At 40.9% G+C, this 26,267-nt stretch overlaps 2 protein-coding genes across 2 annotated transcripts in view; one reads left to right on the forward strand and one right to left on the reverse strand.

Annotated features, from left to right (window-relative positions):
• LOC5564776 (DNA replication complex GINS protein PSF3) overlaps positions 1 to 16,924 on the forward strand; it is a 42,256-nt gene extending 25,332 nt beyond the window's left edge. Inside the window, exons 2-3 of the mRNA XM_001649074.2 lie at positions 16,244 to 16,352; positions 16,423 to 16,924. Coding sequence (XP_001649124.1) covers positions 16,244 to 16,352; positions 16,423 to 16,849 — 536 coding nt within the window. The 3' untranslated portion in view covers positions 16,850 to 16,924. The remainder of the gene's footprint in view (positions 1 to 16,243; positions 16,353 to 16,422) is intronic.
• LOC5564798 (ATP synthase subunit d, mitochondrial) lies at positions 16,855 to 24,924 on the reverse strand. Its single transcript, XM_001649075.2, has 4 exons — positions 24,812 to 24,924; positions 24,587 to 24,747; positions 17,135 to 17,438; positions 16,855 to 17,063 (listed from the first exon to the last, which is right to left on the reverse strand). Exons 2-4 carry the CDS (start codon positions 24,706 to 24,708, stop codon positions 16,971 to 16,973), a joined length of 519 nt encoding a protein of 172 aa, XP_001649125.1. The 5' UTR covers positions 24,709 to 24,747; positions 24,812 to 24,924; the 3' UTR covers positions 16,855 to 16,970.
• Positions 24,925 to 26,267: the final 1,343 nt, after the last annotated feature.

A 26,267-nucleotide genomic window follows, 5' to 3' on the forward strand; every position in this document is an offset into this window, starting at 1 on the left:
CTGGTTCCGGCATTGCTGGTTGGGTTCTCTATTATCTGCACTCGTTTGCTACTCCCAACAACAAACTTATCAGGTTGACCTGAGATAGAACTATTGATCTCGTCTAAAACCTCGAAGAATGATGTATCATCACAAGATCGAGAGCGATTGATTGGATTGTCCATTGTATCGTCCAAAGAGATTTCATTGATGCTATGCAAAAACGAGGATTGTTGTTGGTAACAATTATCTGGCTTCGATTGTCTTTGACATCCGTTTAGGCTTTTGCTAATTTTACGAAGATTATCGCCGTAATTTCCAAGTCTCGTGTCTATGGAATCAGTACGAATCAGCAATTCACGTAGAGCCTTCATGATCGTTTTTTCTCTATCATAAACTTCTGGATCAAAGTTTAAACGACAGGACTCGCAGAACCAAAATAATCCAATTTTGGCTGACCATGAGGAGAAATGCGGTTTGGTCATTCCGACGCAACCAAAATGAAACATCTTGCCGCATGCTCCGCTGCAATTAATCAGGCTTCCAGAGTCCAAGCGATTTAAGCAAACTTGACATAAATCCATCCTTCCGAAATTTCTGCAAGTGCGAGAAGCTAGTTGTAACGCCTTTGGGTATGCAGACACCTGGAGCGGTTGAACGAATATTGCAAAGCCGCTTGTATGCAATATCTTGCACAGTTTCCAATAAAATCTGGCAGATGGCGCTTCGAAAGGAAAAATGAGCGAAAGTGGGTGTTGTAGCGGGTAAACAAATAGCAATTTGATGGCACAAAATATCACTAGTACAGCAGCCACACACAAAAACGAATTCTGCACGAAAGTAAAGCTTATAGCAAACCGTCCGATTCTATTATTTTCGGTATTTTATTGAGGATTTTGCCCTCTAATAGACTCACACCTAAATAATTTTGTCACACCAAAATATTCTCCCACCATGTTTGCCATATATTGGATCGCGTCGTAGCTAACAAATCCAACAAGTAACACACATGTAACGCATTATGTTGGATTGTACATTGAATGCAAGATGCGTTTTTTTTTTTGTTTTTTACAAGGGGGAAATCTGCAAACAGATTCCCTGAGAAGATAACTCAGGGAATCCGGGGATGACGCACCAACGACGACCCGCTAAAACCAGCCTATGCACTGTGCATGAGCAATTCATTTAGAATTGCTCAAGTGGTGAACAGTGCATCGACATGACCCTTGGACTCAGACCCTCATCTCCCCGGAACCACCTTACGGTATTTCTTCGGGAAGGGACCAGTGCATATAGCACAACACGTGTAGCAGAAGTAGCCTAGGCAAACTGCTTCTCCTAGCCGACTTAAACAATGTTACAAGGGACCAGCCTCGGCAGGGCTAATCCTCTGCAGCCAACTCTTGGTCGGCGCGCCATAGACGCTGCAATTCTAACATAATGTGAGTGACAGCCGTAGTTTTTTTTTTTTTTTAATTTCTTTATTAGTATCATTCCAAACATTACATTCATTTCTTATATCTAGGTGTTCTGTGTTATTTGACAACACTATCATCCTAATTTGGTAAAACAAATTTAAGATTTAATTAACATTTTGTTAACAACATATTACATTTCATTTGCCGTAGCAGTTCACATATTTTACAGGTGAGTTGATTTCAGGTTTGAGGTGAGAAAAAAAAATGTTTTTAATATACTTAACCTAACTTAACCTAAACATATAACGCATTAATCGTGGCAATAGAAGATTGTAACGATTTTTGCCTGAAATTATTAATGATTGTATTTGACATTTGTTCCAATGTTTCAACATTGGATATTCTATGTAACTCATTGGTACTATACCAGGGAGGAAGCCTCAGAATCATTTTCAAAATTTTATTTTGAATTCTCTGCAGAGCTTTCTTCCTGGTATTACAACAGCTAGTCCATATTGGTACAGCATACAACATGGCTGGCCTGAAAATTTGTTTGAATATCAACAGCTTGTTCTTAAGACAAAGTTTTGATTTTCTATTAATAAGGGGATAGAGACATTTTACATATTTATTACATTTGGCTTGAATGCCCTCAATGTGATTTTTGAAAGTTAAATTCTTATCTAGCATGAGCCCTAGATACTTAACTTCATCTGACCAATTTATTGGAACCCCTCGCATCGTGACAACATGTCTACTTGAAGGTTTCAAATAAAGAGCTTTTGGTTTATGTGGGAATATTATTAGTTGAGTTTTGGAAGCATTAGGAGAAATCTTCCATTTTTGCAAGTATGAAGAAAAAATATCCAAACTTTTTTGCAATCGACTACAGATGACACGCAGGCTTCGTCCTTTGGCGGAGAGGCCTGTGTCATCCGCAAACAAAGATTTTTGACATCCCTGAGGTAGCTCAGGTAAGTCAGATGTGAAAATATTGTATAATATTGGTCCCAAAATGCTGCCTTGAGGAACACCAGCTCTTACAGGAAGTCTTTCAGATCTGGAGTTCTGATAATTAACCTGAAGTGTACGATTTGACAGATAACTTTGAATTATTCTAATAATGTATGTTGTAAAATTAAAGTTTTTTAATTTTACAATCAAACCTTCATGCCAAACACTGTCGAATGCTTTTTCTATGTCTAGAAGAGCAAGACCAGTAGAATAGCCTTCAGATTTGTTGGAACGGATCAAATTTGTTACACGTAAAAGTTGATGAGTGGTCGAATGTCCATGGCGGAATCCGAACTGTTCATTGGCAAAAATTGAATTTTCGTTGATGTGGGCCATCATTCTGTTCAAAATAACCTTTTCAAAAAGTTTACTGATGGAGGAAAGCAAACTGATTGGATGATAGCTAGAAGCTTCTGCAGGATTTTTGTCTGGTTTTAAAATTGGAACAACCTTAGCATTTTTCCATTTGTCAGGAAAATATGCTAATTGAAAACATTTGTTAAATATATCAACTAAAAATGATAAGCTACTTTCTGGAAGTTTCCATCATCGCCAGGAGCTTTCATGTTTTTGAATTTTTTAATAATAGTTCTCACTTCTTCCAAATCAGTCTCCCAGGCATTTTCGAAAACGTTCTCTTGATTGAGAATATTTTCGAACTCCTGAGTAACTTCATTTTCAATTGGACTAGTAAGTCCTAAATTAAAATTGTGCGCACTTTCAAACTGCATAGCAAGTTTTTGAGCTTTTTCGCAATTAGTTAGTAATAATTTGTTTTCCTCTTTCAATGCCGGTATTGGCTTCTGAGGTTTTTTCAAGATTTTAGATAATTTCCAAAAGGGCTTAGAGCCAGGGTCCAATTGAGAAATTTTATTTTCAAAATTTTTGTTTCTTAATTGAGCAAAACGTTTCTTGATTTCTTTCTGCAAATCCTGCCATATAATTTTCATAGCAGGATCGCGAGTGCGTTGAAATTGCCTTCTCCTCACGTTTTTAAGACGGATCAAAAGTTTAAGATCATCGTCTATAATCACGGATTCAAATTTTACTTCACATTTTGGAATTGCAATGCTCCGGGCTTCAACAATGGAATTTGTTAAAGTTTCAAGAGCATTGTCAATATCAAGTTTAGTTTCTAAAGAAATGTTAACATCAAGATTGGAGTCAACATACGTTTTATATATATTCCAGTCAGCTCGTAAATAATTGAAAGTGGAGCTGATAGGATTGAGAATCGCTTCTTGGGATATTTGAAATGTAACAGGGACATGATCAGAATCAAAATCAGCATGAGTAATCAGTTGGCTACAAAGATGACTAGAGTCGGTTAAGACCAAATCAATCGTAGATGGATTTCTAGAAGAGGAAAAACATGTGGGGCTATCAGGGTATTGAATTGAGAAATATCCTGAAGAGCACTCATCAAATAAAATTCTGCCGTTGGAATTACTTTGAGAATTATTCCATGACCGATGTTTGGCATTAAAGTCACCAATGACAAAAAATTTTGACTTATTGCGAGTCAATTTACGCAAGTCAGTTTGGAGCAAATTAACTTGCTGCCCAGAGCATTGAAAAGGCAAATAGGCAGCTATGAAAGTATATTTACCAAACTGTGTTTCAACAGAAACACCTAAAGTTTCAAAAACTTTAGTTTCAAATGATGAAAACAGTTGATGTTTTATACGCCTATGAATGATGATTGCAACTCCCCCACATGCCCCATCAAGTCGATCGTTACGATAAACAAAAAAGTTAGGATCTCTTTTGAGTTTAGATCCAGGTTTTAAATACGTTTCGGTAATAACTGCTATATGCACGTTATTAACCGTAAGAAAATTAAACAGCTCGTCCTCTTTACCATTCAGAGAACGAGCATTCCAATTTAAAATATTTAAATTATTATTTGGATCCATTAGAAAAACGTAATCCAATAACAATTTGATTTGTAAATTTTACACCTACTTGGACTGCTTCAGTCATAGTGGTGGCTTTGAACATTGCATCAATCATTAGATTCAATTGTTCAGTTAGAAAATTAAAATCAGAGGCAGACATGTCATGTGATTTCCCATTGGAATTTCCGGTAGACGAAGAAGCGGAGTTACCTGTGGCGGTAGGGTTTTTTCCATTTGATTTGAAACAAGTGGAATGGGTACCCATGGATCGAACAGGGGAGGAGTTCGAATTTCCTGCTACGATATCGGCAAAGGATTTACCGTGGGTAGATACATTCGAAATAGAAAGATTCGAACGGCTACCCGACGGATTAAAATTTGTTTGCGAATGAGCATGATTATGATCTTCCTGATGGGTATGATTCATGATCAAGCGATCGTTAACTGAAAAATGAGCATTGTTCGATACTCTACCAGGCAAATTCCGGAAACGACCGTTATCGTAACGGATATTATCTTTCATCTGCCTGGCACGAGCCTCAATGACCTTTTTGCGTGAAGAACAATTCCAAAAATTGGACTTATGGTTAGCCCCGCAATTACAACATATGAATTTGGTGGTATCTTCCTTCACTGGACAGACGTCTTTGGCGTGAGAAGAACCTCCGCAAATCATGCATTTAGCATCCATGCGACAATTTTTTGTACCATGACCCCACTTTTGGCACCGACGGCACTGAGTGGGGTTCTGGTAATTTCCTCCAGGTTTCTGGAAATGTTCCCATGTCACACGGACATCAAACAAAAGTTTTGCTTTTTCTAAAGCTTTAATATTATTTAGTTCTTTTTTGTTAAAGTGAACTAAATAAAATTCTTGAGAAAGCCCTTTCCGAACAATGCCAGATTGGGTTCTCTTTTTCATAATGATTACTTGGACTGGGGAAAATCTAAGTAAATCATTTATTCCATTTTTGATCTCTTCAGGTGATTTATAGTCACTTGAGAGACCTTTCAAGACAACTTTTAACAAACGTTCAGTTTTGTCGTCATAAGTAAAAAATTTGTGCTTCTTCTCTTCAAGATGTTTGAGAAGAAGCTCACGATCTTTAAGAGTTTCCGGCAAAACGCGACAGTCTCCTTTCTTTGCGATTTGGAAGGAAACCTTGATTCCCCTAATGGAGTTCAAGATCTCCTGCCTAAATCCCCCAAATTCGGAACAACTGACCACGATAGGCGGCACTCTTTGCTTCCTCACTTGAATCAAAGAGCCTGGGCTAGAGGCTGCTTCGATTTGGTGTTCGGAAAATTTGTCTAGAGCATCGAACTGATTGCTCATTTCGATACAATTATTCATTTCACCCTTGGAAGAAAGTTCGCATTCCGGAGAAACGTCATTTCTTCCATTCTTGCCACGTGTAGTGACAGTTTTAAATCCCACTTTTTTGGAAGGAAGTAGTGAATTCAGAGATTCACCCTTCCTTTTGTTTGTTGTTGATACCATGTTTAATTAATAAACGAAAGAAGACGTGACCTTCGAAAGGTTTTTTCCCAAGACGGTGTCCAAGAAGGATTACCACCGCTAGCTTTCGCCAACGGGTCCAACGAAAAATCGAAGGCACGGGTCCAAACAAGGATCGTAAAGGGATCAATAGTAGAAAAATAGTACTGAAAAGTATTGTTTTAGTAGCACTAAAAAGTACCGTTTTTAATTTTAGCACTGAAAAGTACTGTTTTTGTAGCACTGAAAAGTACTGTTTTATTGCTTTAGGTAGTTTTTAAGAAAACTTCCAAGAGCAGAGAGAATTCGTGTACGCACAGCACGAAGGTACGTTGCGCACTGACAGCCGTAGTTACTGCATTCCAGTACTCGGCATCCGCACACATTCTCTCTATAATATTGTCGGGGGACGTGTCCCCTCCGCATGTAGTGAGCATGCGACCTCTCACAACAATGAAACGGGGGCAATCGAAAACGACATGCTCCGCTGTTTCCTCTATACCAGCACAATTGGGGCACGCAGGAGATTCTGAGTGCCCGAACCTATGCAGGTACTGTCTATAGCAACCATGTCCTGACAGAAACTGCGTCAGGTGGAAGTTTACTTCCCCATGGCTTCTACCATACCAATCTGACACATTTGGTATTAGTCGATGGGTCCATCTACCCTTAGTGGAGTTATCTCATTCCTGCTGCCAGCTTCTGAGCGTTTCCTCTTTACACGTGTCGCGGACTCCTCTGGTACCCATTTGGTTGAAGCATTGAACATCTTCCTTGATGATGAGCCCGATGGGCGTCATCCCGGCTATGATGCACACGGCCTCTTTAGATACCGTCCGGTATGCACTGGCTACTCTTAAGCACATTATCCTGTACGTGCTTTCCAACCGCTTTAGGTTTCTGTTCGTTCTAAGCGCTTTTGACCAGATTGGTCCTCCATACCTTAGTATGGATAGCGCCACGCTTGCCAGCAGCTTGCGTTTGCTGGCAATTACAGCAGAGCTGTTAGACATCATCCTCGAAAGCGCCGCTATAGCCGTAGATGCCCTTTTACAGGCATATTCAACGTGGCTAGCGAAGCTCAGCTTGTCATCGATCATTACCCCAAGATGCCTAAGGGATCGCTTGGACTCTATGGTGCAATCACCTACCGAGATAAGCGCCCGTTGCTCGGACTTGCGGTTGTTGACCACCACCACCTCAGTCTTGTGACGGGCCAGTCCTAGTTTCCTAGACTTCATCCATTCCTCAACCAGGGAAATAGAGTGCGCTGCTGTCAACTCTACTTCCTCCATCGATTCACCATAGACCACTAGGGTGATATCGTCGGCGAAGCCAACAATCTTAACACCCGTCGAAAGGGGCAGCCTCAGTACGTCATCGTACATCGCATTCCATAACAGCGGGCCCAGGATTGAACCTTGAGGTATTCCCGCGGTAATTCGAACGCTTTTCTGCCCCTGCTCTGTGTCATACAGTAGAATCCTACCATCAAAATAGCTTTCTAGAAGCTTACACAACTGCACCGGTACCTTGAGGCGGTGAAGCGCGTGTGCTATTGCTTCCCAGCTTGCGCTGTTGAACGCATTCTTCACATCCAGAGTGACAACCGCGCAGTAACGGATGCCGCTCCTTTTATGCTCGATTGCCACCTCAGCTGTTTGAACGACCGACTGGATGGCGTCCAGAGTAGATTTACCTTTTCTGAATCCAAACTGGTTGTTGGACAGGCCGTCCGCACTCTCCGTATACGGTACTAGTCTGTTGAGAATCAACCTCTCCAATAACTTGCCTGTCGTATCTAGTAGACAGATAGGTCTATACGCCGACGGGTCACCTGGTGGTTTCCCCGCCTTTGGTAGTAGCACCAATTTCTGTCGCTTCCATACATCCGGGAAGATTCCTTGATCAATGCAGCGTTGCATCGTGGTTCTGAACATGTCCGGATCCGTGTTCACTGCCGCTTTTAAGGCAACATTCGGGATACCATCGGGTCCCGGTGCCTTGTTTGACGCGAATGATTTCACGACTTCTGCCAGCTCTTCGTTCGTCACTCTCGCCACTTCTTCTCCTTCATCTGCCGCATACGGCGCTGGGGGCCATGGGCTTATGGGATGGTGCGGGAAGAGTACATCGATTATCGATCGCAGCAACTCGGGCGATTTCTCTTGGGGCGCTATGGCTCCTTTGGTCTTAGCCATTACCACTCTGTAGGCGTCACCCCATGGACTAGAATTGGCACTCTCGCATAGACTTTCAAAGCATGCCCGTTTTCGACTCTTGATTTCCTTTTTGAGAGCCAACTTTGCCTCTCTGAATGCTGCACCGCGTTCCTCTCTTTGTGCTTCTGTGCGTGCGCGTTGCATTCTTCGTCTAGCCCGAAGGCAGATTGCTCGAAGATTTGCAATTGATTCGCACCACCAATACACTGGCGGCCTGTTCTCTCTAGGAGGGGCTTTTCTCGGCATGGAAGCATCACACGCTCGTGATATCATAGCAACTAGCTCTTCACCGTTTAGGTCCAGAGTGTTTCGTTCGCGCCTCAGGGCTTCAGTGAATACTTCGCCGTCGAAGCGCGCTGTTTTCCATCCTCGGGCTTGGGTCGAGTTACATCGCGCTGCCTTCTGCCCGCCTGGTATTATACTATAGCGAATCGTTTGATGATCGCTATAAGTATAACCGTCATCAACGCGCCAGTTCATGGTACCTAAAAGGTTAGGACTACAAAACGTCACGTCGATGATCGATTCTGCACCATTTCTGCGGAAGGTACTCACTGTACCCACATTTGCCAGCTCTACATTTAATGCGGCCAAGGATTCCAACAATAGCTGGCCTCTTTGATTGGTGCAGCGGCTACCCCACTCCACTGCCCATGCATTAAAGTCGCCAGCTATCACTACTGGCTGCCGATTAGCTAGTTCGGCCATCATCCTGTCAACCATGTGGGAAAATTCCTCAATCGACCACCTTGGGGGCGCGTAACAACTGCAATAGAACACGCCGTTGATTTTTGCTATCGCAAAACCGTCATTTGAGCTAGAGACTACTTCTTGGATTGGGTATCGTCCTGTCGTCCCTATAGCTGCTAGCTGTTGAGACCTATCCACCACCCAGTTCCCGTTGTTGGCTGGTATGCGGTATGGGTCCGATAATAACACCACGTCAGTCTTGGTTTCCGAGACTGACTGCCAAAGCAGCTGCTGGGCTGCATCACAGTGGTTTAAATTTAACTGTGTTACTTCCGTTTTGACTGCTTTGATACTCCGCTTGTGCCCGGACATTTGGGTCCGCCCGTTAAGTGTCCGTTGTCTGCTCTGTCGACACATATTAGGCACTTAGCGATTTGCTTACAATCGCTTGCCCTATGGCCTTCAGCGCCGCATTTTCTGCACATCTTACTTCTGTCGGGACCATTGCACTTCCACGACTCATGGCCCTTCCCGAAACACTTGAAGCAAACTTCAGGAGGCTGTTGTATGCTCAGCCGGCAAACCGACCAGCCTACCTTGAGTATGCCCAAGTTCTTCGCTTTGTTGGCCTCTGCGACCGGCAGCCTGATCGCCGCCACCTGGGTGCCCTGCAGGCCCTTTCTAAGGTGGATGGCCTTACTGGCTACGTCGATGTCACACTGCTCTTTGTGGGCAGCCGAGACCTCCGCTGCATCGGTGACCTCATCCAGATTTTTACACTGGAGAGTCGCTTCAGCAGTAAGGGATCTTATATCAACCTCGTCACCAAGTACTTCTTGTGCCAGTTGCTTATAGACTGCACCCTTTTCCTTGGCGTCCTTCTTTAAGACTAGGATCATTTCACCAATCCTAGTTCGCCTTATGCTTCGCACGTCTGCGCCCAATGGCGATAGCTTCTCTGTGCTTCGCATCGCGTTCAGAACCTCGGCGTATTTTGCTTCCTCCGTTTTGATAACGAGGGCTTCGCCTAAATTCCTACGTTTCGCTGTTTTCGGTTTAGCGCTCTCCTTGGGCTGCGTTTTCGGTTTCCTCTGTTTTTTCTTATTTCCAACTCGTATCCACGGGTTGCTGTTGCCTTGCGCCCGTGGTTCCTGTGGATGCACTGCCTGGTTCCGGTTAACCCGTGGCTCCTTTTTCTTGGCTTTCTTGGCCTTAGGATTGGTGTTGGCCTCTCCTTTGTTGCCATGTCCTCTTGATCGCGGGGCTTGGCTCGTGCCAGCTTTTCCGCTTTGGAGGACGGCCGCGTAGGTCACTTTTCCCTTAGCAACCATACGTCTTTTCGCCACGTATTCATCCCCGGAAGCTTCCCTCTTCCGCATCGCGTATCGAATAATATCATCAGATATATTCGCGTTGCCTGTGAAGGAAAACACTTCGGTCTGACACGACCTAGTGTCTTTTTGGCCTTCTACCTTGCCCAGTTGTTCCTTGGCTTTCTCGTAGTCCTGCTTTGCAGCTAGGACTGATTGTCGCAATTTCAGTAGACTTGTTTTCAAGTCTTTGCTGATATTTGTTGTGCTTTTAACATATTCGATGATGACATCAAGTTGCTCAGCAGCTACCTGCATTTTAGGGAGGTACTCCCTATTGCGATCCATGGCCTCGATTAGTCCCGGGCCATCGGTCACCACACATGTTGCACTGGAGCGGCCAGTGCCTGCCGTCGTCACAGTATCTAGGCTTTTGCCCACACTGTTTTCAATAAAGTTGGTCGCCTCCTTCCTTGGCGGGAACCTTAGCCGGTTACTGATAGGTCCAGAAGCCTCTCCTTCACATTCCGCTAGTTGTTTGTTTTGGTTGATCATCTCTTATGGGTCCCCCTAAGAGCCGCTATCCATCTCCGCTGGAATAGTCGCCTTTATAATCCCATGGTTATCTATGCAAGCAGGGAGGCCATGCTAGGGTTGACATAGTCCTTTATGGGGTACTATGTTCAGAGCCGGATCGGCGCAAGTCAGGTAATGGCATCTGAGCCTACTCCCGCCCAGTTGGAACAACCAGGTGACGGATTTGGAACGTACTCTAAGGCCTGCCACGGTTTTACGGGACGGGGGCAGCCTGCGCCATTAACCCACTCGCCGTTTCGGGCCAGTGTCACCCGACCCTACTAAGGGAGTAGAATGTCGCCGCTGTCAGCCTCAAAGCATATTATCCAGTACATATACCGTTACTTGTCCTTTGTCGTGCGCTGCCAGTATACATAATTGGGGCCGTACTGGCGTTGGTCCCAATGTGCTCGAAGCACTCCTACTCGTAATTCCATGCCTTGTCCGTTTGTATCGCGACCAGTATGCCATAATCAGGATCTCACTGGTATCAATCCTGATGTGCCGGTTGGCACTCCTGTTAGTTTGGGCTAGGGTACTTTAAGCGGTACCGGTCGCTGTGACAGAGTTGCATTCGGATTTTTGTGGTTTTTATGAAGGTTCATCAGAGCCCACTGCGAACTTCACCACATCCTGGGCAACTCCCCAACTCGCAGAGATCCTGGGGGGGGGAGGGGTCCGTTAAGCCCCTGGACTGTCGTCCCTGCTGCCCCAACAAAAAAAAAACGCATAATGCGAAGCCATAAGGGTGAAAAATTTAAACTAATTTACAACATCCTTATAATCCCACCCTTATTTAGCCTCAGGTTTGAGACTGTAGAAGGGAAGCCGATTGTCTCGGAGAAACACAAGGTCACCTGCACCATTGCTCCGGGTAGCACAGGAAGGGCACAATACTGTAGAGGGCGCCCTGGTACTCCACAGGCTCCGTTTGCGGTTAGGTTTTTTTAGACCCCCCTAACCATTCATTCTTAGGCACGGTAAGCTTAAAGCGGCATTAATTAGGGGTCACCTGTGAGATGGACTTATACCACCGGAACAGGCAGTCCGTAGTGTTAATTCTTAGCCAATTGAAACAACCGCTACCGACACTACACGGCTATCTAGGCTGTTCGGGAAAAGGAAGTTAACATTGATGATTAACTCCTGACGTGCCCAAACAGCCCACAGTGCAAGATGCGTGCTTCTATGAAAGTGCCATATAACCTGACGTGTGAGTATTTATTTTTCCACGTTGAAAATGTGCACGAGAATCTATTCCTCAACTAAACGAACAATAACTAGCCGAAAGTATTGTCAAAAACGGGTATAAAATCGAACAAGAAAAACAAACAAACGAACTACGAGCGGCAGTGTTCCCATTTGACTAGACAGTATTAGTAATGACACTACTATTTCAAACAAATTCTGATGGAGCTGCTGATTTTCACAATGCTTCCTTTTCTCAGAAGCAAGGGAATATGGGTACTTTTCAAAAACTACCACGTCACAATACTAATAAAAAAGCAGTGTTCATGTGGGCGCCATTGCCTAGTCCGTCTGAGTATTGGTCCTGGTAGAGGGGAAACTTGGCAAAAGCCAGACCGAGGGTTCAGCCTTGACAAGTTAAGCTGTCAGGCAGCTCCAACTAAATACCAAAAAAAAAAGTATTGCGCGGAACAATGCACAATGGTCCGAAGGCGCCCAAAACAACCTCAAAAACAAAGTTGCTTCATCCGAACAGTTATATTTTTCTCAACTTCCTCAACACTTCTGTGGTTCAAATCCAAAGTTTGAAGCAGATTCATTGGGTTTTGAATTTTATACAGCTCCTTGAGTGGACCGTGGACATGATTTTTCAAGAAAATTAATATTTGAAATCCATCTTTCACAAGCTATTCATGAATTTAAAAGGAGCTCAAGCCGCAATGGTATCTTCAGAGAAGTTGTTTGTATATACATAAAGTACACCTGAGTTCAATAAAAAATTTCGTAAAATTCATATAAAGTGAATTAAAGTTAAAATTGTTCAAAAACCATATTATTTTTTAGAAAAGTACCCTAAGACATTAGTAGCCCGCGATGAGAATAAGTTCATTCGAAAGCTAAAAACAAGAGCTTTCAAGTAGGGTACAAATTATTTTGCGAAAACTTGCGATAGACCACTTTCAACGCGATTGAAGATGTACGGAATGCAATTCTAATTAAATAATAATAATCCTGTGATACGCTAGTACGTGCATTGCAATCGCAGTAGCCATGAATTGCATACCGAGAAGAAACGAAAAACTCGCTGCTATCTTCTTCTTCTTTTTTCTGGCGTTACATCCCAACTGGGACAAAGCCTGTTTCTTAGCAGGCAGGTGTTCTTATGAGCGCTTCCGCAGTTATTAACTGAGGACTTTCCTTGCCGATTGACCATTTTTGCATGTGTATATCGTGTGGCAGGTACGATGATAGTTCATGCTCTGGCAAGTCGAGAAAATTTACTCTACCAAAGACCCTCGACTGGTGGGATTCGAACCCACTATTCTCAGGTTGGTCTAGCTGAATAGCTGCGCGTTTACCGCTAGGACTCTGGGACACTACGTATACAATATTTTGGTATTATACCTTAATTAAATATTGTCCACACTAGACTGGCCCACTTTAGTATGGGAGAAAAATAAAGTTGTATAATTCCACGGGGCACCCACCAGGATTATTCTTTAGGGTGAGAGGAAGACTTCCTGAAAGTTTCAGCTTATTTCCATGAGCTGGCGCAATCGAATTGAAGTTAATATGGGATTTTTAGCTCCAACATATAGGAAACAGCACATCATCTCCTGTTTGAGTCAGGAAAATTGTTGATCGCGTTCCATTGAACCCAGAATGTCAAAAACACTACTTGATACTATAGCAAACAATATTGTAGAAGGTTGTATGATGATTAAAATTGATAAAGTTGGTGTTTTAACTATCTGAAGTAGATTTGCAATATTGCATAGTATTCCTTCAACTTAGCTGGGTGGTAGCCACCAAGCGCATCATAGCCACCTATGACGCTGGCCGAGCTGCGGCACAAGGTGCATGCACATGTGTGATTGTACGGGAGTGCTGATCTAAGCCTAACTTTCAACAACTGAAAGCTTAATGAAAATGAGCTGAAATCCAGATAAAACCTTTGGCAACAATGTTCATTAGCGTATCAACTAGTGTATTTGTCATTCTGGGCTCAATTGAACGCGATTGACTAGTTTACGAGACCAAATAGTGACATAGGGTCAATTTTCAATATATTTGAGACGAATATTCCATACAAACTTTGAATTGAATGCGCCAACTGGGGGAGCAACCAAATGAGTTGAAATTTTGAGAGAGCTTTTTTCATACCCTAAGGCAAATATCTAGGGGGTGCCCCGTTGAATTTAACAACTTTTTTGTTTAAGGGCCAGTCTAGTCCACACCTATATTTGATATTATTAGGGTATTGAATTCAAATTTGAACTGTCACTAAATAATAAAACACAAATGTGGGCTTCGTTGCCGTGGCATTTAGCCGCATCGTGCTAAGGAGTGTGGGTTCGATTCCCGCTGCAGGCCGAAAAACTTTTCGTGAGGAATGTTCTCCGACTGTACTATTGGGCGTTGCATGCTAGTCCGTTGTCTAGTGTGGTGCTTCCTTCAAAGGGCAAAATTCCCACTGGAAGCATTAATGTGTCGGTGTCTTGCAAAATTAATTATCTCGGCTTATTTAAATGGTTGAACGAAACTATTTCCTTCGACGTGCGGTCTCCAGATAAAATGAAACAAATTGGAAAAATCATTCCCTAAGTGGACTTGCTTTTGCTTTTACAACAAATATGATAACAGACTGAAGCTATAGACATGACAATTATGCTGAAACTGATTAAATGAATAATACTTGCATCAAGGCAAGGTTAGATCTGAGATATTTATGGACAAATGTGCATGAAATTTTCACATTTTTTCAGACATCACATGAATTTCAACATATATTTTTTCAATCACAAGTTCATTGTAGTGATTTATTTTACAAATCTGAAAAATAGGCGTAATAAATAAATGAGGTGGACATTTAGACGATCATATTTACTTATGATGGTTTTTGTGTAGAGTTTCCATATCTTTGGATGAATAATGTAGATTTTTTTTGTCAAAAATTTCACTTTAGCCTAGTTGTTTTTACTATTGGAGTTGTGCATGGAAAAATTACTCAAAAATTTATGTTGAAATTCAAGTAATGCCTAGTGACATGCTGTGAAAATTTCATTTCAATCCGTCAATAAATAACTGAGAACTAGCCTGTCCAAGTTGACCATTTTGTATAGAAGATTGAAAAAGTTGAAAATGTATTGTCCAAACCTGAATATTCTAATTATCAGCCCAAAAAAAGAAAAAAAAAATGAAAACAAAAGTCCATAATAGTTAAATATGGCATAAAATATCTCAAATATATGATTTCAGCTATATTAAAGAGAGTTTGAGGTTTTGACCGACATTTGTTCTAGATCGAACCACTGTGCAATGTGCTAATTCCGCGCGCTGTTTTTCGCTGAACAACAAACAAATTAAACATGCTATATTCGTCTTCACATCTGACCTTGCATCTGACTATTTGTCTGAATAGTATCTTGATGCATAAATACGTTTCATGTATAAAGCGGAATATCGGAAATTCATTGTCGGAGTAAAAGTTTGTCCAACCAAGGTTCATAAAAATTTAAAAATTATTGTGTATCCGAAAAAATACAATGTGGTTTTTGGAAAGCCCCAAAGGATTATTCAAGACATATGTGCACACAAAATTTACTTAACATTGTGAAACACAAATAACATTGCCTATGTACATTTAATTGCAACTCTTATTTATATTATACAATCCTTATAATCTTATTGAGAAACCAACAAATAGGGGTCTTATATAAATTATGACGCACTCTCGGGATTGATTGACGGATACGTGATAATGCGAACTGCTCCTTGTATTGTATGAACAGTGCAGAATACAAATATAGGGGTAGTCGGCGCAATTTCGCCAATAAGATAGAATGTTTCTAACTAAATAATTTTTTAGATTCTTTTAGATAATTTCACAGCCTAAAATAGGGCGCTCATATCAGCCCATCGATAGAAAATCGACAAGAAAAATTACAAATTTCGAATACTTATTCATTCGCGAAATGTTTATCTTTATTTCATGTGATAGTCAAAATATTATAAAAAACTTAACGTAGGCTAAAGCGTTACGGTTCATACAAAACTTGAAAAAAAAATTGAATCCGTTAAGTATTCGCTGAGCGGTGAGAGTTTTAGTATTTTTGCTTTCACTCAGGCCTATACGGGTTTAATGAATATACCTATGTAAAGATCTTCGAAAGATGCATTTTGTTTTTTTAACACAATTGCAGTTAATCTTCGTGTAAAACATCGATGACTAATAGTTTACCTTTAGTTTTTAAAATAGCTTATATTTTGTATAAACAGATCAAAGTAACTACATATTCGATAGCTAAACAGGTATTTTGTTAATCTTAGTTTTACAGTTCTAAAAAATCATAGGTAAAACAATCATATGATCATATCATATGTATTTTTGAAGGTTATTATTAAGGCAAAGTTATTCATTTTCACACATTTCGTTTCATCTATCTGTTAGGATTCCTGGACTCATCTTGTGAAAAAAACGGCAACCTTTTGCCCAATCAGCAGCTGGAGGTTCCTCTTTGGTATTTGCTGCAAGATGAAGAGCGAACTCGATACTTTTCGTAAGTAGTTCTCTCTCGTAGAATCGTTTATAATGAAATCTTGGATGACATCGGTTTCTTCTTTTTGCAGGTTGATTGTCCCAGACATTTTCACAGCGGCCTATAAGGAAATCTACAAAGCGGATGCCAGCTATGTCGAGTTGGGTAAGCTGAACAAATTCTACTACGAATTGGGTATGTATCTGTGCAAGTTTGATAACGGAGACGACCTTGCCGAGATGCTTTTCAACACGGCCCAGGAACGTGTCAAGGGGATCAAGGATATGTGCAACAATGTCAGCAGCGAAAACTTGATGGACAACAAGAAGCTGGACCATTTGGAACGGATGCTGTACGAAGAAGGCAGCCGAACGCACAGAATGTTCTCCGATTGGCTCCAGGAGAAGTCGGTAAACATAAAATCCACTGAACTGGTCACGAACCACCGGAAACGGAAACGAGACGCATTGGAAGGGGATGAAGGCGGGTCACAGTCATCGCAACGGATGTCCACGTAAGTTAATTTCAAATAAATTCAGTTTTCACGATAGCTTTTATTCAATAAATTTGACCAATTTGATGTTCTAACGCCAGATTTACTGGTAATAATATATACTGCCCGATAGCTTCGAAAATCCTCTAATGGTGTGGCTCAGCATTGGGAGCACCGACTTCCTGTTCCTCGGGGGTGTGTGGCCAGAATGATGGGCGATTGATCGCGTCCAAAGCTTGCTGTAAGTGGAAAAGAACAATTCCATGTAAGTTTATAATTTCAAACAGTAGTACAAAACTATTGAACTTACGTCTGGGTAAGCATCGCGGTAATCTTCCATGGTCATCTGGTCGAATGGAAGCAGAGCCTTGAGGGCGGCAATCTGGCTCTGGTAGTCGGCAATTCGGGCCTCGGATTCCTTGCAGAACTTGGAAATTTCCTCGCGAACCTGTTTTTCCTGGGCTTCGACCTGAGCTGTCACGGTATCGGCCGGGTACGGGATTTGCAGAGCTTCGTAAGCCTTCTGGAACTTGTCCACCATTCCGGCGATGGGCACGTTCTTCTGGTAGTAGGCCCAGTCTAGCTTAGGAGGATTTTCTGGGTTGGCCATAACGCTGAAATATATAAAATTAATCGTTACTTATTGTTTTTTAATGACAATGTTTAACGTTCAAGGATCCGTCATCGTCATCATCGAATCTCCAAGAGCAGTTTTTCTGTGCAAAACTAAAATTATTACAGACAGCAAAATAATAGTGACCAAATGATCAAAATAGTGACCAAAAAGTGACTTCAAAACTACAAGTATTAGTCATAAAAATGACGAGGAATGAAAATACATTCTATGTGTATATTAACCAATCTACATTGGGTAAATTTAGAATGTAGAGAACTGCAGCAATTTGAAATATTTCTTAACAGTTATCTGTCTGGAATAAGACTTGATTGTCTTGAATGGTCAAAAAGACGACGCATTGGAGATTAGGTATTGGAGATTTCACTTATCATTTTTTACGAGACGAATATTGGCTTGGTATTTATATTTCAGATTTCAGTCGAAAAAAAAACTTGAAGTTTATCAAATACATTGAATTTAGAAAACAAACTCGTGATAGAATTTTTAATGAAATTCCTACTCATGAGAAACTTACTGCAAAAATACTGCATTCGTCGAAAGAGCTTTCGTAAGAATGTTATTTATTTGAAGTGATCTAAATAATAATAAAGCTTCAGAAAAAGCAAACATAAGATGTCCGTATGACTTGGAAACATTTCCAGAAACCTGGAAGAAATTTACAGAGCCCCACACAGCGCCGTCGGTCCCAAAAGATGGGCCATGATACTAAATATGGACGCATGGATGCTAAATGCATGATTTGCGAAGGTTCTTCTCACGCTTAGGACGTCTGTCATGTGAAGGAAGATACCAAAAAGTGTGTATGCGCAAATTGCGGAGGCAACCATAAGTCTAACTTTTGGGATTGCCCTATTCGCAAACGAAACGTTGGGGCTCGGACCAGGCAGATGAACGGCAACGTTTTTTCGTAGCCGGGATTCCCCAGGCAAAAGGCAAGGGCAAGGGCTTCGTGGCCTTGCGGTTAGCGGCGTCAGTCGCGTATTGTGCCACGGGGTGGGGGTTCGATTCCCGCTCCAGTCGGTGGAAACTTTTCGTCAAACGAAAAATTCATCGCTGGGCTACTGGGTGTTTCGTGTTGTCCGTTGCCTAATGTTAGTGATCGTTCAGTCTGTGCATCTCATGAGCTGAAGTGAAGACGGTGTAAAAATTGTCTTTAAGAAAATGTTCAACAATTCTCATTTTTTTCGGTTAACGATCGCTTGCTAAATAATCATACCCATCAGGTAAATTATAATCAGGCTCATTAACAAACTAATTTTGTGCCGTCGGGTAACCGTTAGAATCTTTTCAATTTGAAGAGAAATATCCGTGATAACTCCTATGCAAATATTGTAGCAGGTATCTTCAGTTGGTCCCCTTTTCATCTTACGGTTTAACGTACAAAATGTTTCAAGTTAAATGGAAATGTCTCTGGCTTAGGTCGCCGCAGATCACTTTTATTCTGACTCTTCATCAACCGAAAATCCCAACGAAACATCCAAAAAATGTACCTAATTCTAGTAATATGTCTCCCTCTGATTTTTATTTTCTAACTGAACAATTGAATCAATTAATTGATGCAATGTTCAAAACCACCACTCTGGCTGAAGCAGTTCAAGTTGGTGTAAAATTTACTGATAAAATAGTTATTGGATTACGTTTCTCTTATGAATCCAAATATTTTTTTGAAATGTTTTGATTTGGAATGTTCGTTCTATGAATGGTAAGGAGAACGAGCTGTTTAATTTTCTAACAGCGAATAACATACATGAAACCTGGATAAAAACTCAAAAAAGATCTTTTATGCTTATCGACATGATCGACTTGATGGGACATGTGGGGGAGTTGCAATCATTATTCATAGGCGCATAAAACATTACAGTATGGACCATAACAAATGCGAAAATCGTCATATCATGTTTTATGGTAGTTTTTATAAGGAAAGTGTAAACGAAACAAGAATTTTATTCATTATTTATAGTCTTGTATCTGTTTGACTCCGTTTTTTGCTTTGGACATGTTTTTTATCTGTTACTTTCACCTTACTAGAGAGGAAATGGAAGCATACCTTCACATTTTATCTTGCGGTCATCGATTTCAATATCTTTGTGATGAAAGCTTGTAGAACATCAACATTGGGGTGAGTTTCTTCACAGACCTTGTCTTCAGTATACGCCCATATCAAATAATATAATGGCTTCATACATGGATCATTGAAGACTTGAACATATTTTCGAACAAAAACGGCTGATTTTCGAAAGCCGTGGTTGCACCTTCATTTTATTAAACTTAAACAAAAACTACACACTTCAAAAAATTTACGGATTACGGTGAAATTTCACCGTAATCTCAACAACTGAAGGTTCGGTGAAAAATCACCGAACAATCTGTAAAATCGTTGAACAAAATCATGAAGAAAAACTAGAAAATGGTTCGACCGGGAATCGAACTCCCGACCTGCCGATCAGGAATCAGGCTTGCTACCACTAAGCCAGCTTTCACTGCTTGTAAATGGTGTGCAAAAACTGAAACAAAAGGAAGCTCATGCCTGCCAGAGCGGTTGTCACACAATTTCACAGAAGTTCGGTGAAAATAATGCTTTTACCGAACTGTTCGTTAGTATTTCACAGGGTTACAGTAAAATGGTTTGTTTCACGGATTTTTTCTGGTTAAATAGTAGATTTTACCGATTTTCTCCGGTAAAATAGCTGATTTCACGGATTTTGTCGGTAGAATAGTAGATTTCACAGGAAAATCTGTATTTTTACTGTTTACAGTTCAATTTCGGTGATTTATTTCACAGGATATTGCGAATTATTTTAAGTGTGTAAAGGCATATCAAACCCATAAGACGCAAATGCCCAATACGTGAAATGCACGTTCTCTAAGAACATCCTCCTGATACCAAACAAACCATTAGTTTCAACGATAAAGTGATTTTTGAAGGTGGAAAGTTTATCATTAGAATATACGACAATCAGACGCTGTTTCTAACTTTGAGTGGACAAAACCTTTAAGCTTCTTTGCTTTATTACATTATTAAGGATCATAAGAAAAATATGACAAAATTTTTCCTAGATAGCGAAGTTATGTCAGAATATACAACAGTAATCAGAAATTACGTTCACTCACGAAAACAGTGAAAATATTGCGAATCTTTACTTAAATCCGCAGACTGTCCAACAAGTTGCGCGCCGGTGGCCCATGCGCCGAGTTGTGCGCCAGCCAAAAAGTAAATAAAGAAATGTCAAAATATCTCGCCGAGGAAGTGAATCACTTTTAGGGCTCGAGTCCTAAATTGGAGAGCGATCTATTGTTTTATCGATATAAAACATATGGAATCAAATTGTTCGTACCGTCTTGTGTTCAAGTTGCAAGCGATTGAAATCGTTTTGACCGACCCACAACTCGGCGCATAATCGATCGGCGCGTAACTTATTTGGTGGTCTGCGGTTTTGAGAAAAGATTCGCAAAGTGCCCAACTAGTACCAGACCATGGCGCGTAACATTCGAAGTATAGAGGAAGTGATCGAAATGCTAAAATTCTCGAGAAGTTCAATAACGATTGTGGATGCTAAATTCACGTTCGATCAATTTTCGCATTTTTTTATGGGCCATACTGTATCTTTTTTCGTCATTTGAATCCAAAGTTTTTGAAACTTTGGGTGCTTCTGTTGAAACACAGCTTGGAAAATATACTTTCATAGCTGCCTATTTGTCTTTTCAATGCACTCAAGTTAATTTGCTTCAAAATAACTTGCGGACATTGACTCGCAATAAGTAAAAATTCAGGATATTTCTCAATTCAATGCCCTACTTGTTTTTCCTCTTCTAGATACACTTCTATGATTAATTTGGTCTTAATCGACTCTAGTAGCCAACTGATTACTCATGCTGATTTTGATTCTGATCATATCCTTGTTACATTTCAATTATCCCATGAAGCGATTCGCAATCCTATCAGCTCCACTTTCAACTATTTTCGAGCCGACTGAAATAAATTCTTGGAGGAACGCCCAGAGTAACTCTGAAGGAATTCTCGCAGGAGCTCTGGGGGACTTCCCGGCAGAGCTCTTGTGTATTTCCTAGAGGAAGTGTGGAAGAATTCTTGGAGGAACTCGGTAGGAATTGTTAGAGGAACTGTCCGAGGCAACTCTGAAGGAATTTCCGGTGGAATCCTAAAGGAACTCTGGATGAATTTCTTGAGGAGCTTCGGAGAAATTGCTGAAGGAATTTCGGAAGAAATTCTGGAGGAATTCATGAGGGAAATCCGAAAAAACAATCCTGGTGGAACTCTGGAGGAATTGCTGAAAGAACTACGAAAAAATCCAAAAGCAAGAAAATCCAAAGGGATTCCCGGTGTAGCTCTGGAAGAACTTCGGAGGAAATGCTAGATGAAAACCTGAAGAATTGCTAAAAGAACTCCGGAGGAATTTCTGAAGCAACTCAGGAGGAATTGCCGGAGGAACTTCGAAGGAATTCCTGGAGAAACTCTGTACAAAATCCTAGACAAACTCCAAAGGAATTTCTGGAGCAAATCTAGAGCAACCGCTTGTGGAACTCTAGAGAAATTTCTAGAAGAACTCTGTAAGAATTCCTGGTAAAAATTCAGAAGAATTGCTGAATGAAATCCAGAGGAACTTTCGGAAGAAGAACTTAAGAAAAATCCTAAAGGAACTGCCGGAGGAAGTGTATGGAATTTCTGGAAGAAATACGTAAATAATTCCTGGTGGAAATCCGGAGTATTTCCGAGTTATTACTAGAACTCCTGAAGAAATTCCATGAGGATCTCTGAATAAATTCTTGGAGGACTCTCAAAGAAAGTCTTGCAGGGACTTCAAAGGAATAATTGTTAGAGAAACTCCGGAGAAATTCCTGATGAAACCATGGAAGGAATCCCGACAGATTTGGCGTCTGCGGTAATCTTCTGAGCTGATCCAGCTCTTACCTAACTAATCGTCAGCTAAGATTTCAGTTCTGACAGTTTTCACGCTACATCCGGTATACCACAAGGAAGCCACCTGGGACCACTGATTTTTCTGCTTTACTTCAAAGACGTTCATCTCGTTATCAAAGGCCCCCGCTTATCGTATGCAGACGACCTGAAAATATGTTTACGGATATGCTCTGTTGCCGACTGTTTATACCTACAGCAGCAACTTGATCGTTTCGCCAGTTGGTGCTCGCTGAATGGAATGGTGGTCAACCCTACCAAGTGCTCCATCATCACGTTTTCTAGAAAAAAGCAACCAATCACGTTCGATTATTGTTTGCTTGGCACGAAAATTGAGCGTGTGAATCACATCAAGGATTTGGGCGTGTTCCTTGATTCACAGTTAACATATAAACAGCATATCTCGTATACCGTCAGTAAAGCGTCAACGACTTTGGGATTCATCTTTAGAATCACCTCGTGCGTTAAAATACACTCAAATAAAGATTTAAAAAAAAAAAAAAAAATCTTTAGAATCGCCAAGAATTTCTCCGACATTTACTGTCTAAAATCGCTATATTGTTCTCTCGTGCGTTCCACGTTGGAATATGGTTCCGCTGTTTGGAGTCCTATTTATAATAATGGCGCAGAAAGGATCGAATCTGTTCAACGCCGATTTCTCCGATTCGCACTCCGTGAGCTACCTTGGAGAGATCCATTCCGCTTGCCGAGCTATGAGAGTCGATGCCGATTGACATACTTGGACCTCCTCCGGAACAGAAGGAATACAATCAGAACTTTAACTATTGCAGACGTTTTACTGGGTCGTATCGACTGTGGGACAATCCTGGAGCGGATCCATCTAAATGCCCGTCCACGCTCCCTCCGAAACAGCGTCATACTGAGATTGCCTCTAACTCGAACAAACTACGGACTTCACGGAGCACTTAGTGGGTTGCAGCGAGTGTTAAATAAAGTCGCATCATTGTTCGATTTCAATACCACCCGAGAGAGGTTTTTATCATTTTTTGACGAACGAAGAGTTTTATCTCCTGACTGTTTAGTGCTTTTGTTAAGATTTTGTCTTCTGATTGTTTTACATATATTCTAGACATCATTGGGGCTATATTTTGCCTATTGATGTGTTTCGAATAAATAAATAAATATAAAGGAACTATTATAAAGAAAATCCGGGAGGATCTGCAAATAAATTCCTGAGGAGCTCGGAGAAATTTTTGGAGGAAATCCGAGGAATTGCTGGAGGAACTCTGAATTTTTTCCTGGAGAATCCATGAAGGAAATCCAAAGGCATTGCCGGTGGAGCTCCGAAGGGATTCCCGTAGTAACTACGGTTGAATTTTCGGAGGAACCTTGAAGCAATTCCCGGTGGGCTCAGAAGGAATTCCCGGCAAAAATTCTAAAAGAATTCGTTAAGAAACTCCGGAGGAATTTTTAGAGAAACTCGGAAGGAATTCTGAATAAATTCATTAAGCAGCTTTCGGAGAAACTCTGGAGGAATTTTTGAAAAAAAAATCCCCAGAGGAATTTCTGGATGCTCGGAGGAATTCTATGAGGAAATCCCGGAGGAATTTCAGGAGCTAATCTCCAAAGGAATTCCTGGAGGGAATCCCGAAGGAATTGCTGTAAGAAATCTCTGCAAAAATTTCTGGAGGCAATCCGCGGTGGACTTCCTGGTGGAAATCCCATGAGAAAATCCTGGAGGTAAACCCTGGAGAAGCTTGAAAAGGTGACTGTAAAGTCCTTACATTAAAAATAGAGACTTTCTAGAGACTTGCATAAACATAATGGAAATATATCTAAAAAGAGACTTGCTACCAGCCCTGCATTTGTAGAAAAGATATGTTAAAACACAAGTGTAGCGCAATAATTGTCAGCCAAAGTTTGAAATCGAATCCATTAGAAAAAGAACGATTAATTGTTTCGTAATAAAAACTAGGAATCAATTCAAAACGAATTATCGAGCTTCACGAAACTATTTCTTTGATTGCTTGTTTTGTAACCTGGGACATTTTATTCTGCCCTCCTAGAACCGGCCCTGGCATTTTACATAATCTAAACAATACGTTGAACTTGCGATAAATGATAAACCGTATTAACAAAAGCATTTCCGTTATTTCAATTATGTTAAAAAACAATCAGCTGATTACGCAAAAGCTCCATTTTTTCCTGGGAACTCGTAAGATTGGACTTACCTTCGCAAATACTTGTCGCTCATCGATTTGAAGGCGGTAAGGTTAGTTTTTTGGTTCGGCGGAACGCGTTCTGCCAAAGCGGCCCAGTTGACGCTGGATTGGGCGATTCTGCGTGCGGCCATCTTTACTCAAGCGGAGATGATACCGAGGAAGTTACACACCTAGGAGATAAAGACTCGTAGAATTCAGTATTTCACAAGGGAAGAAACTCCAGCAAAGGCCAACCTTTTTTCGATCTCGTTCCGAGCTACGAAGATTTTCGGCTTACATAATCTGTCAAATTGGGTATCATTTTTTCGTGCAGTTTTCGTTCACTCGCTGACGCGTGAAATGTCATTTGCACACTTTTCGACAGGGATAGTCGATAATGTAGATAATGAAGGCACTTGCAGAAAAAACCAATGCGGACTTATCCGTGCACGGTCTTCTTTTATTGTCGACTTTCTTTTTCTTTTCCGCTGTAAATGCGGGCCGTGTTAACATAAAATGACATCCGGACCAACATCCATTAGGTCGTATGAATAATCTGAGCAAAAGCTTTTACTTTACTCAAATCCATCTGTCAAATCATTTTCTTGAGCATTTACTCAAGTTGGTATGATAAAACTGAGCATTTGAGCATTTACTTTTCGAACATCCGAATTCGTATGATTAAAGCGGTAAAAGCTGAGTAAATGCTCAGAAAATCCTGAGTCACCTACTGACCATGCTCAGTTAAAAACAAACAAGTGTGAAAGTTACTTTTAAATATGTAAATAGGTTAAAAATAGCAAGCTGAGAGACTTTCAGGACAAACAGTTGAAATCTGAGTATTTTTTTTAAACATCCTGGTGGAATTGCAAGAACAATTGGCCGGTGTTACGCCACACCGGAGCAAGTTCTGTTGTTTGAGTTTAAGAAAGCGTACATATCTCTCAGGGCCTTCCTTAGCCGAGTGGTTAGAATCCGCGGCTACCAAGCAAAGCCATGCTGAAGGTGTCTGGGTTCAATTCCCGGTTGGTCCAGGATCTTTTCGAGTTGGAAATTTCCTTGACTTCCCTGGGCATAGAGTATAATCGTACCTGCCACACGATACTCGAATGCGAAAATGGTAACTAAGGCAAAAAAAGGTCTCAGTTAATAACTGTGGGAGTGCTCATAAGAACACTAAGCTGAGTAGCCGGCTATGTCTCAGTGGGGACGCTAATGCCAAGAAAAATAAGAAGACATATCTCTCAAACTTTTATTGGGAATATCAAAGTTGATAGAATTGAAATCTTGTTGAAGCCAAAATAGCACATAGTTCAGCCTGACTTAACGACGACCAATTTTAAAATAATTTCTAGGTAACACGTTTATCTTTAAAATTATTGGAAAACAATCTTGATATAGGTATGAAGTATATCTATTTGAATTGAAAGAAAAATACCTGAAGAAATTCCTGGTATAATTCTTTAAAAACAAAATAAGACCCAGTATGACGAATTTAAGAGAAACGCTTGATCGTCTTTTGCGAATTCAGCACTCAAAGCTTTTGGTGAAAAAATAATCGTTAGACAGCACTTTTCAAAAAGTTCGTCAATAAAATTTTCTCATAAATTCCATTAAAATTTCATAATTCTTACTTTTTATGTTTTTTCTTCCAAATCTAATTATCACATAACATATAACTTCTTTCGTTTACTCAAGAATTTGCCCAAGT

Source organism: Aedes aegypti, chromosome 3 (genome assembly GCF_002204515.2).
Source record: "Aedes aegypti strain LVP_AGWG chromosome 3, AaegL5.0 Primary Assembly, whole genome shotgun sequence".
In the NCBI taxonomy this organism is placed as follows: domain Eukaryota; kingdom Metazoa; phylum Arthropoda; class Insecta; order Diptera; family Culicidae; genus Aedes; species Aedes aegypti.

What these genes read in the sequence shown, in the direction of transcription:
- LOC5564798 (XM_001649075.2), bottom strand. Translation starts at nt 24,708, where the DNA reads ATGGCCGCACGCAGAATCGCCCAATCCAGCGTCAACTGGGCCGCTTTG. An exon ending in AGCGACAAGTATTTGCGAAG is followed by an intron (nt 17,439 to 24,586) that starts GTAAGTCCAATC and finishes TATATATTTCAG; the next exon opens with CGTTATGGCCAACCCAGAAA. An exon ending in ACCGCGATGCTTACCCAGAC is followed by an intron (nt 17,064 to 17,134) that starts GTAAGTTCAATA and finishes TTCCACTTACAG; the next exon opens with CAAGCTTTGGACGCGATCAA.